Consider the following 17,114-nt stretch of genomic DNA (forward strand, 5'->3'; position numbering starts at 1 on the left):
ATACAACTCAGTTCAAGTGGTTTCTAGAACAACTTACTGATATCTATACAAATGAATAATAAAATCAAAATTACTCAAATTACTTCTATAAACTAATGATCAGGGGGTAAAGGTGAAAGAGGAATAGCCTATTCTTCCCTGCTAAAATCTGACAAAACTTTTCTTTTATTCTACTGCTGAAGAGTGCAGAACTTCACAGTCTGTTTCTAACTAGCACAAATGAACAAGGGAAGAGAGATACTTCATTACAAAGTGTTTTTAAAAAAACTAGCCAAAAGGGACTGGGCAGTCAGAAGGTAATCACTTTTCCTCTGCTTACTGCTTCAGGCTGCGTTTCAAATTTCAGCTATAAAAAAAGCACAATTCCCTAGGTCAACATGTTCAATTAGGAGCAAACTGTTTATGCGTTCATAAAAAGTTTATATATTCATTGACAGAAATTACCCACCAGCATCATCATGTCTTCCTGAAGAATTCCTATGACTGATACCTCCTCTTCCTTAGAGAGAGAAAAAAGAAGGGGGAGAAGGAAAAGTTAAAAAGATACTACTATCTGTATGGTAATGCTATCAGATGAAATTATGTTATAAATTGAAATGGTACATGGACTGAGTCTTATATGGCTTCTTCTGGAGCAAACATCCATCATATCATTCTGGCCATTGCAGGACCTAAACCTGATGACCTCTGTAGCCCATTCCAATCCCATGTCACCCTCGTTTCCTGGACATACATTACAACTGAAAAATACATTTCATTGATTGTCAAACAATACTGTCATTGTAAATAAATACAAAAAATACAAAAAAATACAAAAAATACTGTCATTGTAAACCTGAACATTTTAAAATTAACTTTAAGAATATCCCTCTGTTCTTTACCTTCTCTGTCTCACCTTCATTGAGACATCATAAACTTCAAACATGAAATTAATTTTTATGCTGTACAATAAGGATTTTTGAAATATCCAAGAGGGGTAGGGAAAGGGTTGTGCATGATGATAGCAGTCTGGCAGGACTATGTAATCTGAAAATCTATGGGGAACACTGCTATACCATAGATTACGATATGCTGGGAAAAGACATGATGCTGTGGGCTGTGGTGCACATAAGAGGACATTTAATGATAAATTCAGCATTTTTATGATGCATGTTAAAAATGTATGAAAATTATATTCATGCTTCTGCAAACAAAAGTTTTTCAGCCGTGCATTTAAATAGACTAAATTACAAAACTCAACAAATAAATTAAATCACTGTAATGTATTTACAAGCATAGATGTTCAGAGTTTTAGACATTTTTTTCCTTCCAGCATAGAACAATTTTTGATGAAGAGGTGAAAGGCTTTCCCTGTACAGTAATATTCTAAGCAGCATTTAAACTGGAATTTGTTTTCCCACGTTTATTTCAGAACCAGCAATTTATTGTCTAGATCCTTTATCACCTTTTTGCTTTTAAGGCTTTTGCAAGAGCATCTAGAGGAAATTTTATGTGTTGTGGTGATTTGTAAAATATATGTCCTTTCATGTGTTTTAATTTTACTAATTAAAATATCCTTTTCATTCTTCTTGTTTTTCCTTGGGAAGTCATTAAGTATTTACTAAGTTACTAGGGGTGGCTTCAGAGAGGTGTATTGGTAAAAGTTTTGATGACAGCTTTTTGCCATAGAGGATAAACATTGCTTTGAGTATGAAAAAATACATTTTACAGATGTTAAGTATGCAGTGTGCATTGATACTTCCTTCTATGGAATAAATATGATGGTTAGAAATTAAATTTAGATTTATACCTGATTTCATTGTAGTAGAAGATGCAGTAATTCTAATAGGAAAACATACAAGTGTAAAATGGTACTGATCACTAAAAAGCAATATCACTGTTCATGATATTGCTAAATATCGTGAACAGTGCTGAAAAAAACAGCACTGCTACTGAACTCTGGAAATTTACCTTGAGTTTCATCATCACAGAATGGTTTGGGTTAGAAGGGACCATAGGAATCATCTTGTTCAAACCCCTGTACTGTGGGCAGGGACACCATCCACTAGACCAGGTTACTCAGAGACCTATCCAACCTGGTCTTGAACACTTCCAGGGAAGGGACAGCTACAGCTTCTCTGGGCAACCTTTTCCAGTTCCTTACCACCCTTACAGCAAGGAATATCTTCCTAATATCAGTTTAAGGCTATTCCCCCTTGTCCTGTCACTGCATGTCCTTGTTAACAGAGTTCCGCTCCAGCTTTCTTGTAGGCTCCCTTAGGGTGCTATAGTTTTCCCAGAGCCTTCTCTTCTCCAGGCTGGACAGCCCAAACTCTCTCAAGGCTGTCTTCATATCAGAGGTGCTCTAGCCCTCTGAGCCACTTTGTGGTCTCCTCTGAACTTGCTCTGGCAAGTCCATGTCCTTCATATATTGGGGACCCCAGACCTGGATGCAGTGCTCCAGGTGGATCTTGACAGTGGAGCAGAGGGGCAGAATCCACTCCCTCCCCTGGAGCCCATGGGGCTCTGGATGCAGCCCAGGACACATTTGGCTGTCTGGGCTCAGAGCTCACAATGACAGCTCATGTCCAGCTTTTCATCCACCAGCACCTGCAAGTCCTTCCTCTATGTGTTCTTGGGATTGCCTTGACACATGTGAGGACCTTGCACTTCTCATTGTTGAACATGAACTGTGCTTTAAATTACTACAGAGAGAATTACCTCTTTAAAAACATGTAGTGTGAATCTTTCCAGTTTCCTCAAATTATTATCTCTTTTTTTTTTTCAGGTGGGATTTGTTTGTGTATATCATAGATTATATTCACCCTTCATTATGTATGTTACTCAACTTTCCTTTAATATTTCCATTTTTCCATTATGTGTTAATAAACAATGAGATCTATCTAAGTAAATTTACTTCAAAAGAGATAGACAAACTTACTGGAAATTTTATGGGAGTGACTGACTGCTTATATCTTTCCAAGATTTCTTGTCTCACATAATATTCTGGACATTGAAGCAGCATTTTTGTTACAGGTTTTGACTGGTTTTTCAAGGCTAGATACCAAAATTGCCTTCTGAGCTTAGAACTTGGCATCAGGTTGAGAGCTGTGGCCTTTCCAGTTATTTTTGCATCTAGTTGTGAAATTTCTGCTGCGGAGTGATTTTGAAGAACTTTGATTTTTCCAAGATGAACTGAGGTCTAGTAAAGGCATTTCTAAGAACCAGTACCTTAACGGTGGGTTGGTTGATTTGTTTGAGGTTTTATTGGGTTTTTTTATTTATTAACTTGGAATACAATTTCATCATCATTCATTCAGACTCTGGATAGTACTCTGTCAAATTTTGCTAATTAGTACCATCTACCCTTGGGATATGCTACTGGCTTGCAAAGTCATGCTGGAAGACTGCATTAAATTGAGGGAAATCAGTCAGTCATTGTGTCTGCCACATATTTTCTGTCACAATTACAAAGTCTATGACCATTGCTTTGAAACCTGCTAAAAAGTTTCAGGTGGGTCAGATCAGATGTAAAAGTTACTTAGGAAGAATAGGCGTGTGAAGCAAACATTTTGTTTGTGAATCAGTATGTGGAGTGTGAATAATGGTTAATTCAGCAGTTGAAAGACATTGCATTTATAATTTAAGAGGAAGGTCATTGCAAAAGGAGAAATCTAAACTACAGCTTCAGTCTGATTAGGCAAATAGGAAAGTTTGATACTTGAATGTGTTTCCCTTTCAACTTCATCTGGTTGCAGAAAGCTTGTTTAACCAAAGTTCTTTGTATTTGTCAAAGAGTAGGAAGCCTATGGCTCATATTGAAAAGCATTTAAAGCTGAAAGCAGAGTCTTCTACAGTTCCATGAATCTGTGAATTGAGAAGAATAGAAAAGATTTCATTGCATCTATTAATCATGTAGGAAAAAAAGTCTCTGTCATTATAGTTATTTCTAATATTCTTTAAAAAGCCTCTTCCAATTTGAGATGTTGAGATACTAATTTCTTTTTGTAAGATGCTTTTACAAAGCCTCTGGTGGTTTTTGATTGGTTTGGGTTTTTTATTTCTTATTTACATTAATAGGGATCTTTTAAAAAATATTACTATTTACTGTACGTGCTAGCTGTTTTCAAGCAAATAACTTAGTTTTTGCATTCCATCAGAGCAATGCATGAATAGAATTAAAAGCCAAAAGTAAAAACTATAATATGGAATAGCTTTGGAAATCTTTAGTGTAGACTTAATTATTTGCATAGTTTGATACAATATCTCAATTACTGATGCCCTTTAATTTGGGGTGAACTTTTTCTAGCTGTATATACTCTTGGTGTATGGTTATGTGGTTAATCGTAACTTACTTGGTTTAAAGATTGAGGGTAATCTGAACTTGTGGAGAAGTTTTGCTTTGTTGCTGTCACTGTCAAGATTAGAAATGTTACTTTCCTTGGGGCCTTGCTCTGAAAATGAAAATGGAAAAATGACTACTAGAGTAGGAATTCAAAAACAGAGTATCCTGCAGTCATTGAAAATATTAATTTTGTTAATATAATGTTGCTGTATACTTTGACTTGGTGAATAGGAAGTCTTAGATTTTGGGAAATTTTTATTTTCCTAAGTCTTAATACAGTATGTTGTCTCAGTGGTTGATTTTTTGGATTTACTTTGTTATTGAGCTGATCAGGTACTTCTGTGTCAGCTTTAATAAATATTACAGCCAAAGAAAATAAAATGCATGGTCAATTTATGTCCATAGATTTTTTTTTTAATTGGGAGGGTTTATCTCCTCCCCTCCCACTCCTGCAATTTTTTGGACATCATGGTGTCTCTGCTTGAGTGGGAGATTGGAGAAGATATCCTCCAGAGGTCACTTCCTTCAGCAACTGTGGTTTTTTGGGGAAAAATGTGGTGAGATGTAATGTGCAACCTCCTGGATGCATAAACACAGTAGTAGTAGTTCTCTACTCCCTCCTTCTCCTTCAAAGAGTAAGGAGCTGAGGGGAACAAAGAAGGGAAAACAAATGTGTGTTCTATGTCTTTGGTATTAATTGTCACGAACTGTTTTTCTCTTTGGTACTGAAAGGCATTGTTCAGCTGCACAGGTGATGGCAGTTTGTGGTCCTGTCAAATTTGAAGTGCCTTGTTTTCTGCTGTTCTTTGTGTGGCATACTGAAAAGGAGAGCTTTAGAGAAATATTTGCAATTTTTATGCAGTAACAGGATTAATCCTGAACAGAGATAAATGATAAGCATTTGGAGCAGGAAAAAGACAGGTCAGGGAACAGTAAGTTTGTGTATTGTGCCTTCAGTGAGCTAGATGCTGTTTTCAAATGTTCATAAATGTTTTGGGAAGTGTATCTGTCTTCCTTTGAAGTTATCTGTCCTTGTGCTGTCCTCCACATCAGCAGAAGCTGAATTCCATAACAGGATGGGAATCCCAGTTGGAGTTACTGCTTAGATTTATCTCATTTTTCCATCCACCTCCCTGGTCTGTATGAGTGCACAGCCATGTCTGCACATCCACCTGTCTGAGCAACTGAGCGGCAGCTTTCTAACTCTATGACTCAGTCTTATCCTTGGGAATTGTGTAAAACTAATGAAACAGATCTAAAGGAACAGAACAAAACCACACTAGAGTACTGTGCTGGCTTTGCATTGGAGCCACCCATGGAAGTGATTTTTTCTGAGAGAAGCTGCTGAGAGCTTCTTCTGTGCCTAGCAAAACCAATTGCTGGTTAGCTTTGAGAATAAGCATGTTAATAAGCCAATTAAAAGCTAGATCCACTTTATAAAGTTTTGAACCTGTTTTGTCTTCCTCCTAATCCTATCTCCCAGCAGAAAAAGAGTAAATATATTCTAGCGGGTCCACTGGTGTTTGGCCATTGCTAGACACACCACACATACAAAGACATTAAATTTAAAAACATCCATTTGGGATGTGGGAAAAAGGTCAGCAAAATATAACTTGTTTGGCTGTTTAATTTCATGGGCTATTCAGAAAGCTCTTAGGCCTTGTCTCTTCCAGCCTTGTACTTTGTGGAATGAGGAGGTGGACATGACCACCACGATGGGGCATGTTCTGTGTTTTTCAAAGAAGTCTGCAAATGAAGTTTTTTTCACCACTCCTCAATTCTCAACTCTTTATGTCAAAGTTTATGATCTGCTCTGCTCTTTAAGGTGCAAGTAAGCTACTAGACTGACTAGTTCAATATTGAAATGTTGTAGCTAATCCTCTGTTTTCTGTGTTCTGTGCACTTTTATTATGATTGATAAGTTTGTACCAGAAGTTCTGATAGGAAATGTACAATGTGTAACTTAAAATTGTTCTTATTTCTTGGAAAAACAAATGTGAAGCTAGTTTGTAGGTGTATTATTTTTGTTCAGCTGAACTACTTAAAAATGTATGACTTTGTTCAAATAATTAGAAATAAAGACATTGCTCAATCCTTGTCTACATGACAGTACTTTCGATTTTTTAATGGAAATTAACAGTAGGAATTAATTTAAACTGTTTTAGTTGAGCTACATTAAACATTTGAATTTATATTCTCTTTCAGAATTATTCTTTTCAGAATTCAGTTGGGTTTATTTTACTGTGAAATTAAGTTGTATTGAGTGAGCTCTACTCAGGTATGAAGAAAATTTCCAAACTGGGTTCAGTTAGTTAAGTTTGTTAAAGAAAACAAATCAGATGAATGTTTAGAGAATTTCTATGAAAAGGAGATTTTCTTCAAAGCAGTATGCTTTACTGTACTTGTTTTATACTAACTGGGCTATGGCATTCATATCCACATAAATGATTACCTTTTGGTTTTGCTCTAAATTATGACTTTTACAAGTGTGTTTTCACTGTTGACAGCTGTTCTGTGTTTCTTTGTATTGCTGCAGTACCCAGTGAAGGTGAACTGAGAATGTTTAAGATGGACAGGCTACACATTAGAAATCCTCAAGTTTTTTTTTGCAAAACCAGCATAATTTCATCTAACTGTTCTTGATTGAATATTTGTTTATGCTCTGGCAGTGGTAAGTTTGAAAACTTTGGAAGTTCCAAAGCTTAACCTTGATGGAAGCGTGAGCTTGCCTTAGGCTGTGAGCAGCTTTGATAAGTACTTGGTGGATTTCCTGTGTAATTTTGGTTTAGATGTGTAGTATCTGCAGGCTATCAAGAGTAAGATGTGGAAGATGGTCAGTAAGATGTGGAAGATGGTCACTTCAGAGGAATTTTTTTTTAAGTATATCTCTCCTTTTAATACAGTTGGTGAGTTTAAGAAACTCTGTTGTGTTTTTGCTGCAGCTGTAGGAGAACTCTCAGTAACAACAGAAGTTCAGAATTACACAGGGAACTATGTAGATAGGTAACACTGTGAGCCCATCCCCAGACCTACAAGGACCAAACACCAAAACCAAATGCCAAATTTTTCCTAGCTGCTGAGAGATTCTAGATTGCTACTGTCTAGCCCAAATTGCTCATGGTAAGCTGGTCTTCATTTGAGCTTAGTTCATTAGCAGTTATTCCAACACAATACATCTAGATGTTGCATGCACTATGCTTCAGGGTTTATTAATAACCTTTTAAATGTGTTTGATTTTTTTTACCCCCAGCTATTCTTCATTTGTTTTCTGCGCTGTCTTTGAGTACATTGTGCTTCAGAAGTTTAGCAGACCAGAGTGTATGTGGAATTAGGAAAAAGGACTATCTTGGCTGACTAGTGATACTGTTTCACAGGCTTGTTTGTAACTTCTTTGTTTATAATGTTAATAGGGATTGTAACTAAATAGGATAGGAAGATATTTTTTTAATGCCATAAAGGAAAATGTCAGGGAATCTTGTCACTTAATTGTAGTTACAAAGTCATGGAGCTTCACAGTTTTAGCATTGCTAGGTTGGATGGTGTGTGTATCTGTGTTCAAAAAGCTTATGTAATTCTCAATTTTAGAGTATGAACATTAACTAAAATCGCCTATCAAACATATGAAAAATTAATCTCTTGAAGTCTCCGTGCAGTTACTGTATTTATTAGACACTATTACTGCAGTTGGATCTTTTTTGCAAGTTATCTTTGCTTTTGTGTTCAACCTTCTGAAGCAATATGTTTTTGAAAGATTAGTAATCTTAATTAAACTGTAAAATTCCATTAGGGGGAATTTAACAGGTTTTGTCTCTTAAATGTTAGCATACTTTCCTTTAGAGAGTATATGCTCTGTATGCTGCATAAACAATATATAATACCTCGTGTTAAATGACCCAAACAGAACAAATTTCAGTAGGGAATGCTATAAAATTACAAAAATAATTACATTGCCATAATTGTGCAAATGTGTACAGTAGGACGAATTCTTTGTGCTTCTGCACACAGTCATTAAAATCACTAATTAATTTAATAGTTTTCTACCTATTGATCATTAGTCATCTCTTTATCTGTAAGTCCCTCAGCCTAATAATTTTGGAAAGCATCAGCAAATTTCAGTTATCATTAGAAAGGCTGGAAGCCTCAAGACAGTTTAGCTTGTGAAAATTGATTGTTGAATAGAGGAGATTCTTGTGTTCCCATTGAGAAAGAGGCTCTAGCGTGTGCTGTGTCGCTTCATCCAGCAGCTGAGCTGTGTGGGAGTGGATTTGATATGAGAGAGGGAAAGTGGGTATGTTACAGAGGGCTGGTTGAGAGACTTTGCATGGAGGAACTGCTTCATTGTGCTTAGAGAGTGAGGGGAAGTAATAAAGCAATTCAGAAGAGAAGCATCTTATCTCTCTGCAGTACTGTACAGCATCTCTCTTGTATGTGGGAGAAGTTAAAGTTGAGAAACAGGCAACAGGATAATATTAGGACAAACAAAATAGCATATCACCGATCAATATTAATTGCAGTATGGAGAGGCACTGATGTGTTTTTGAAATGCAGCTCACTAGATCTGTTTATATAGAATTTTATGTTTGTGTTTATTGTGGATTACTAAAGAAACAGTATACTGGTGAGTCTGTTTTCTTAGTGTATATGGAAGAAGTTTGGAGGGATTTTAATTTATTTTCAGAATCAAAAAAGAAGGAAAAATTGTGTGTCATGAAGACTTCTATAAAATCAGCTGCTGCCTCAAGAGATTAATTTCTTACCAGTTTTGTTTTGTAAACTTATGAAGCTTCTGAGAGAGTTCAAGGGCAAAAATGCAAAATTAAAAATTGAAAGAGACTAGTATTAAGTAGGTTTTGGTTCAGTGTTTAATTACTAGGCTTTTAGTTTGGTTAAGTTCCGGCCAAATAAAATGTCAAAAAGTCTTTAAAATACAAGTAAAAGTCAGTACACAATTGTGTTTATGAAAGGGCAGCACTACTAATAGCTAACATGAGACATTCCAGAAAGTTGAAAAAAACCAAGCTGCTACTTCCTCCCTAATACCTGTCACAACTGTTTTATTAATGAAGATGGGTATTGCAACCTAAAGTATTTTCCATTCAGCAGAGCTGACTTAAATGAAGTATTTGATTTGCTTTTACTCTTCTGTACATCCCTTAGCTATTTTCTTCCAATAAAATGAACTATATCTAATATCAGCCACTGATACATGCCTGAGCAAGCACAAGGGCTATGCTTACTCAAAAGAGCTTTGCTTTCTCCATTGGAGTAAAAATTGCATGTGGAAAATGTACTGCAGCTGAGAAATAAATGTATGAGCTACTGAAGCAGGTTGATGTTTTCCCTTCATGTTTGTTTCTCAGTGATGGGTAGTGTCATGACTGCTCCACTTGACAAAGTTTGCACGGTCCCACTTCTCAAGCCGGGTCCTTCTGGGTGACCCCATCCCTCCAGTGTGGCTCTGCATCACACAGCTCAGAGTCTTCAGCAAACTTGCCATGGCTCATTCAGTCCCACTGTCCCACAGATCTGGGAAGCTGCATATTACTGATAGGCATCTGTTCTCTGCAAAAGGCCTGGTCTGAATTTGGGCATGGTCCCATTGTGTCAGCTCCCTTTATTTCTTTCCCCAGGAAGAGTTTTTACAGGTACAGAGCACGTCTGATGCTTATTCTGGTAGAAATACGTGTGCGCCTGCATTAGCGGGTGTCTTTTGCTGAATTCACAGATCAGTTTTGTTCTGTCTGTACTTTCACTGCTTGTGCTGGGATTTCTCTTCTTGTGTATTGTGGTGTCACCGCCACTGGTATTACTTGGGTGGGAGAGACATCAGTGTCATTGTTTATCAAATCAGAGCAGCAGAGCGCAAAAGAATGTGGTAGTAATTACAGATTAAGAAGCTGGTTACTTTAATTTTTTTTCCCTAAGGATTGCTTTATACTGGTAAGCAACTTACAATTGTACAGTACAGTACTTTTCACTAAGGTTTTTTTTTTTCTTACAATGATTGTAGTTTGTGTTGATTTGTTTTGTTGTTAACAACAAATTATTAGGAAAACACATTATGCTAATACTGGTTTAGAAGTTGTACTAGGTAATGCTTATCTCAAACGTCTTCATTTTTCATTTGTTCTGTCAGCATCACTGCTACTGCTGCCTGATCACTTTATGAATGAAACATACAGATTTCACTAGTACACACACACATACACACTCTTCCCTGCTTGCACCCTCCCTTCTCCTTTACCTCCACCCACATGCTGCAACCACCTCTTTGGCTGTCAACTTAAATAAGTATACAGTAGCTTAATTTTTCTTGTGTGACTATTTTAACCTTAGCTGCATCAGGCAGCTGACTAATAAATGTTCACTCTTCATTTCCAATAGTTACTTTTTCTGAGATTGAATTAGCTTTAAATGCTTTATATTGCATTTAATCCCCAGATACTTGTGTATTAGATTATGTTTTGTCAACCGTATCTCCTTTAGTATGTTTTTTGAAGTATTTTTGAAAGCATTTAGTTCTGGAAACTTACTGTCATTGTATAAAACTGTAGCTCTGGAATAGAAACCGGAAATCTGCCCTCTTGTGGATAGATCTGTCTGATGTACCTCAGTCACAGTAGCTTACCTGAATGAGAACTAAAGAATATTAATTAATTCTCCTTTGTGATTCTCACTCTTTAGGCATTTTTGAAGGATACTTTATGGACTGATAGATAGCAAAGATTTGTGTAGTAACAAACAAGAAAGGTGGTTTATTGCAAAATGTAGAAGTTTCAAACTCACTGTGAGACAAAGATTCATAAATTTGTGATTCAGGTTTGCTGATTTAAAAGAAAAGAAAATGTCCACTCTTCATCTAAATTATGAATTAGCTAATACATAGTTATTCTAGTTCAATTTGCTTATGCAGATGAAGAAAAGTCAAGGTCACGATGCTGTGGTTATTTCTATATGATGTTATTCAACATATAGGAAACTGAAGCTGCTTTTTAAAGTACTTTCATGCTAAATAAAGATTTCATAATCTAAGCAAAATAAAACAACAATATTTAAAGTACTCTACTTAATAGAATGTATTTTAAAAAGAAAAGCATAGATATCTAATATCACAGCTTTTCTTTAAATTTTAATTTTAATCCACCTTTTACTTCTTGGAAAATATCAGGTCACTTATATATAATACATTGTTTTAAATCTGCAGATATAATAAGTTAAAGAATATCCTGGAGAATGAGAAAGGAAACATTTAAATGTACATAGGAAACTGCCCAGTACTGAGATTGGTTACTTATCAGTGCTTTGCTGAGCCTTTTTGTATTACTGCATAAACAGATTTTTCCTTTTGTTTTGTTTTTTACTCTTCTCATGCATGCACATGGCAAAGCTGCGGAAAACCTGGTATTTTTGTTAGAGACACGACAGTTTCTCAACCAAGAGGAGTGTTTCATAAATGCAGAGCTTGTACCATTATGTGATAACCAGTGGTCAGAGTCCTCTCATCATTTAATTGATAGTTAAATGCTGCAATATCTGAAAATATTACAACTGACGTTTATTTCTATTTCTTATTTTATTTTTACAGGGTAATTTTTTTGTTTTGTTTGCTTGGGGTGTTACTTTTCCTTTTATGCTTGTAGTTTCTCTTTGCTGGATGTCAATGTCTGTACTTAAATTGTTCCCAGTTACTTACTTTCATCCTCTCTTCCTCCCTTAATTTTGCCTTTGCAGTAAAAGAGAAAAGGATCACTTACAAAAATAACACTTTAAATTTGTACTTATTAACCATAGCCTGACTTTTTTTTAATATTACTTTCCTTTCTCTGTTGGTTTGGCTTTTCTGTATTAGTGTATATTATGATGATAACCTTTTCCTGCGTTATTCTTTAGATATGTTGCCATTTCACTGTTTTCCTTTCACTGAGGGATTCTTTGTGTTGCTTCCTTTGTGCACTTCAGTTCCTTCCTCCTGAAAATGTCTTCTATGGTATCCATTCTTTCTTATAAAGAAACAAGAGCATAAATACATATATACTGAATATACAAGACCTCATACATTTATATAGACTGGATTTCTTGTACTCTTTCTGAACTGCTGCACTACAGTCTAATGCACTGGTTAAAAGCCTTCCACTGCAGATCTTCAATAACTAACAGTTTCATTTTTTCATTAAGGGGTAAAAATACTACACTATTTTTAACAATTACTAAACAAGCCTGGCAATGGAAAATTTTTAGATATTGAAAATGATTGTTCTTCTTGACTAATAGTAAACTGCTACAATAGTACCTTTCACTTACATTCTTCTTATATTTGGGGAATGGAGGTATAGAAGAAAAACCCCAATAAAACAATAAAGGTATTGTCATGTGCTGTATTGATGTTTTATATGGAACAACCTATACTGTCTTGAGCTGTCAGTCTTCATTCCCCTAACTGCTTGAAATTTTAAAATCTTAAAATGAATGGATTTTCTTATGTTCTCAGTAGCATCAAAGTTGTAGTTTCACAGGATCTTAGTCTTTGCTTCTGGATTTGAATCCTGCCTTGTTTGCCAGTTTTACAACAGATGCAATTTTGCCCTCAACATGACAGATGTAGTATTTGGACCCAGATATTACTATGTGGTTTCTTCATATTGTGTTTGTTTTGTAAACTAATCCCGTCACTTAATCCCATCAGTCTCTCTTTCTGTCTTGTTTACTCTCATCTGTTTATTCATTTCATCATGCTTACAGAAACTTCATAATGTCAGAGATGGAGTTCTTGAATGGCCATGCTTAGCTCCCAGCTGGTGCAGACAACCACATCCTGTCCCTTCTGTAACATCTGTACAATCTGTCTCTGGAGTGAGTAGTGGTGTTGCTTATCTCTACTCATTTAAGGCTATTGGAGAAATTGGCAGCTCTGATGGTGAAACACTCTGTTCTGGTTTTCTTCTTGCTTGCATTTATGTGCCCATTTATTGTTGTGTTAGCATTGCTCTGTGGCTTTCTTCCTTTGTAGCCTTCTTTGACTGCCTTAGAGAGGGCAACTACATCCCCTCTTGACCTTTGTTTTGTTAGTTAAACAAACCAATCCCTTTTACTCTTCTCTTACAAAGAAAGTTTACTTTTCCCCTGCTCACTGCACTTGCTCCACTCTGAGGTCTGGATCATGCCAGGTTCAGGTTCTTATCATGTATCTGTGGAGAAAGTTTCTAATTTCAAGTGTCTGATTTTGGAGGAATTATTCCTGTATAATGTCTCTATAATTTTCTTTATTATGGCAGTAATACTTGAATTAGGAATAAACTTGAATTAGGAGTGACAGTTTCTCATGTGATGAGGAAGTGAAAGTGAATAGCCTTTTTTTTTTCTTATATTTCAGTGTTTCTGTGCTACATAAAAATTTCCAATAATACTGACTAGTGACGTGGACTTTCCTTTGAAGCAGTTTCAGTCAGGAGAAGTCATCAGACATGACATTTTTATAGTAAATACAATTTACATGTGAAAGGTGTTCTTTAGTTTCTAGGCTTTCAATGAAAACTTGGATTTAAAAAGTGTTATCTCCTGTGGGTTTGTTGCTGCAGACTCATTATGGGACTCTCTTAGAGCATTTTCTTTGATTCTTAAAATTTCTTTTTAAGAATTGCTTATTTGTGGAATGAGGCAAGCACTGAAATGCTGCATATATTTGTATTCATTTAGGGTAAAAAACCCTTGGGTAATGAGTAGTACTTGGAACTGTTCTGATGGGAGTTTTGTCCTGGATTAAAAAAACCCCCAAACACAGCAATCCACACAAAGTATCTGTCTGTAGCATTTTTCTTACTGACTAGATTTCTGTATTGGCAATGTACTATGATATTAATTTTTAAAAAGTAATTTAGGTCAGAATGAGACTGTGGCAGGTGTGGCAAAGGAAGTCAACTCACTGTCAGTTCTGTTTAACCTCAGTTTTTCAAAGATCATGCAGACAGGGTAACTTTGAAAAGGTGTTTTCACTAGCTAATGAAAACTTTGAGCACAAAAAGCCTTGTAACATTTCTTTTCCTTGTCTTGGAGTCTGTATGTATTTATAAGTAGTGGTGCTTGATGTATTGCCGTATGTTGCCATGTTGGGGTGGCATAAGAAAGAATGTTACTAAGAAACATTACTAAGGAAATTATAAGGATCTCTTGATTTGTATGTATTTTATATATAATTCTCAAATTGTTGGCTTGTAAAGTAAGTAAACCATGATTTAGATAGATAAGAGAATGTTAAGAGAATAAGAGGATGTAGATAAGTGAAATGCTTATGTAAGGACTCTTTCCTGTTTCCCAAACTGTCAACACAAGTGCCTGTCTACAACAGGTAACCATATATCAAATTCCTTTAACATCTTAAGAAAAATCATGTCAATTTCACAATATACTAGGGGATTGTAGTGTGTGATGTTTGATGGTTTGGAACTGCAGTTTTTTGATTTCCTTTAGCAGTGTGGACTTCCTTACACTTGGGATCTTTATAATTAGTGAAATCCAAGTGAATGAATTCCTTTTTCTGTTGTTGAATATAAAATGTGCTGTTTTACAGGAAAGAAATGAGCTAATTCAGTGGTGGCAAAGCTTTGGTTTTTTCCCAAGAGGAGTAATTAGAATTTTTGGTAGTTGTTTGACCAGACAGTGTTATGTATTGAAGAGATCTTGTCAATTCAATTTTGAAATAGCTACTACTTCTATAATAGACTTAGCTTTTGTATTTGTCAATATGTTTGCTTCTTTATTTTTGAATCTGTAAATTACTTCATTTAGTTTCACTAGTCTCTTTATGAAAATGCCTCCTTCTGCGATACTGGGAAGTGAATGTAACAGCTGATTACTTAAACTGGTTATGCATTAAGTGTGATTACTCTTCAGCATGAACTAACAGAAGTTTTGTTACCAGTTTTTGAGTCAGTGTTGAATAATCTGGCCAAATTTTTTTTTAAATTGCCTTACCTTGCACCTTTTTTAATGAAGGAGTTGCTTCTGAGACCAGCAGGAAGCTTGCCTTTTGGTTGGCTAATGCCACTTGTTACTTAGAATCCACATTGTTTTACCCACTCTTGAAAAAATTTACTTAGTATGCAGCTAAAGGTAGTACGGTCTGTTTCATTTATGTTAATGAATGTCAAATTTAAAAAAAAAGTAAACTGAGATATTTTATTTGGTTTTGTTCTTTTTGTTTTGTGTTTAGTGCTTGGGAGATGGGAAGTAATGATAGCTGGCACCTGAACTGAAGTATCTGTGTAGGCACTACTCTCCCAGAACTTCAGGATGAATGGGGATATGCCTCATGTTCCCATCACTACTCTTGCAGGGATTGCTAGTCTTACAGACCGTAAGTACCCTTCTTTTTCTGGTCCTTACTGTGTTTTTTTCTACCTCTTTGGTAAATATCTGCATTTTCAAAATTCTAAAAAGGTTTTTATTTTTAAAGTTCTTATAGTTAAATCTGTTTAAAATCGGACTTGTCATTAAATACGTTAGCCTTGTTATTGCTTTAATTGTAAAAGTCTATTAAAAAAATCCCATGCATATTTAAGCATGAAATAAAATACAGGTTAAAAAGCCCCTTGAGGAAACCAGAAACAAAATATAGGAATTCATTATTTGTTTGCAATATCATTTAGTAACATATCTAGGTACCATACAAATAAAGAAAAATATATTAATGATAAAATACTTCTAAAACATGCATCACATCATCTTCACTAAAAAGACAGATGTGGGATTAGACTGGTGTGCAACTAATCAAGAGAGTTGTAGAATATACTGAATATACTTGAAAACTAGTTCATTAATTTTGAACTAGTTATTGGGGGCACAAAATGACTGCTAGAATACAAATAAGCAGCTAAACCTGAGTCTTTTTTCTTTGCTGTTCAGCCTGCAAAGGGTGCATGTGAAGTGTGTGTGCTGACTTTAAGTAAAGAAGGAAGACAAAATGCAAGGAAAGAAAAATAGCTATTTATATTACAAGCTGATATTGACACAAAACCAAATCATTACAATGTGACAAAAAAAAATTTCTAGTGAAAATTAAGAGGAGATTTATTATTCTACAGTGTGGACCTAGAACAACCATTGCAGTAAGAGCAGCTGGGACAGTGAGGCATCTTGTTTATACTGTGTAAGAAAGATTTGATAGCTCAGTTTTCTGTCTGAGAATAATTGGACTCAGTCACCTTAAGTACTTCTTCTAAGCATTTCTGTTGTTACACTGTTGAAAATTGGAGTCTTTGCAAGAAACACTGGAAGTATCCATAAATTGAATTTAATTGCTCACAGTAAAAAAGGCTGATGTTTTGGAGGAAAAACCCACTTCATGTAGTTCTGGTATATTCTGAAGTATTGAAATGAAAGATGCAGGTTATGTATTTTAATGTGTATCTATGTATGACCATATGTGCCTAATATCAGACCATCAGGATGCAAATAGTAGTTTCTGGCTATGGACATTTTTCCAGAATTAAGCGTTTGCAGGTAAGGTTGCTTAACTGGTGGAAATCACTGATCAGACTCTGGTGCAGGAGTTCCTTTAAACACTGAACTGTAATGGACAAGGCCAGTTGCTCTGGAAACATGTGTGGTATGATGCCTGAAGGCAGTAGAGTAGGCTAGCTAAGTTTATGCTAAAACATAATCACTATGTTTTGCTGATTTTGCTATTTTTTCCAAGTTTCAGGCACATTCAAGGGAATCTCTTGCAAGTAATGAAAGCTAGTGATATTAATATATTAAAAATTTTTATTTGAATTGCAATTTATTCCTAAGTACA

General features: G+C 35.5%; 1 protein-coding gene across 9 annotated transcripts in view; it reads left to right on the plus strand.

Moving 5' to 3' along the window:
• Nucleotides 1-17,114, plus strand: part of NIPBL (NIPBL cohesin loading factor) — a 153,707-nt gene that overhangs the window by 42,617 nt on the left and 93,976 nt on the right. For 7 of the 9 annotated variants that reach the window (XM_039709677.1, XM_039709679.1, XM_039709683.1 and 4 more), the window contains one exon: nt 15,531-15,674. In XM_039709677.1, coding sequence (XP_039565611.1) covers nt 15,611-15,674 — 64 coding nt within the window. In that variant the 5' untranslated portion in view covers nt 15,531-15,610. Of the gene's footprint in view, nt 1-13,063; nt 13,175-15,530; nt 15,675-17,114 lie in introns of all 9 variants that reach the window. The other 2 variants (XM_039709678.1, XM_039709674.1) reach the window with 1 other exon arrangement.

The sequence above is a fragment of the Passer montanus genome, unplaced genomic scaffold (assembly GCF_014805655.1).
Source record: "Passer montanus isolate IOZ18808 unplaced genomic scaffold, ASM1480565v1 scaffold22, whole genome shotgun sequence".
In the NCBI taxonomy this organism is placed as follows: domain Eukaryota; kingdom Metazoa; phylum Chordata; class Aves; order Passeriformes; family Passeridae; genus Passer; species Passer montanus.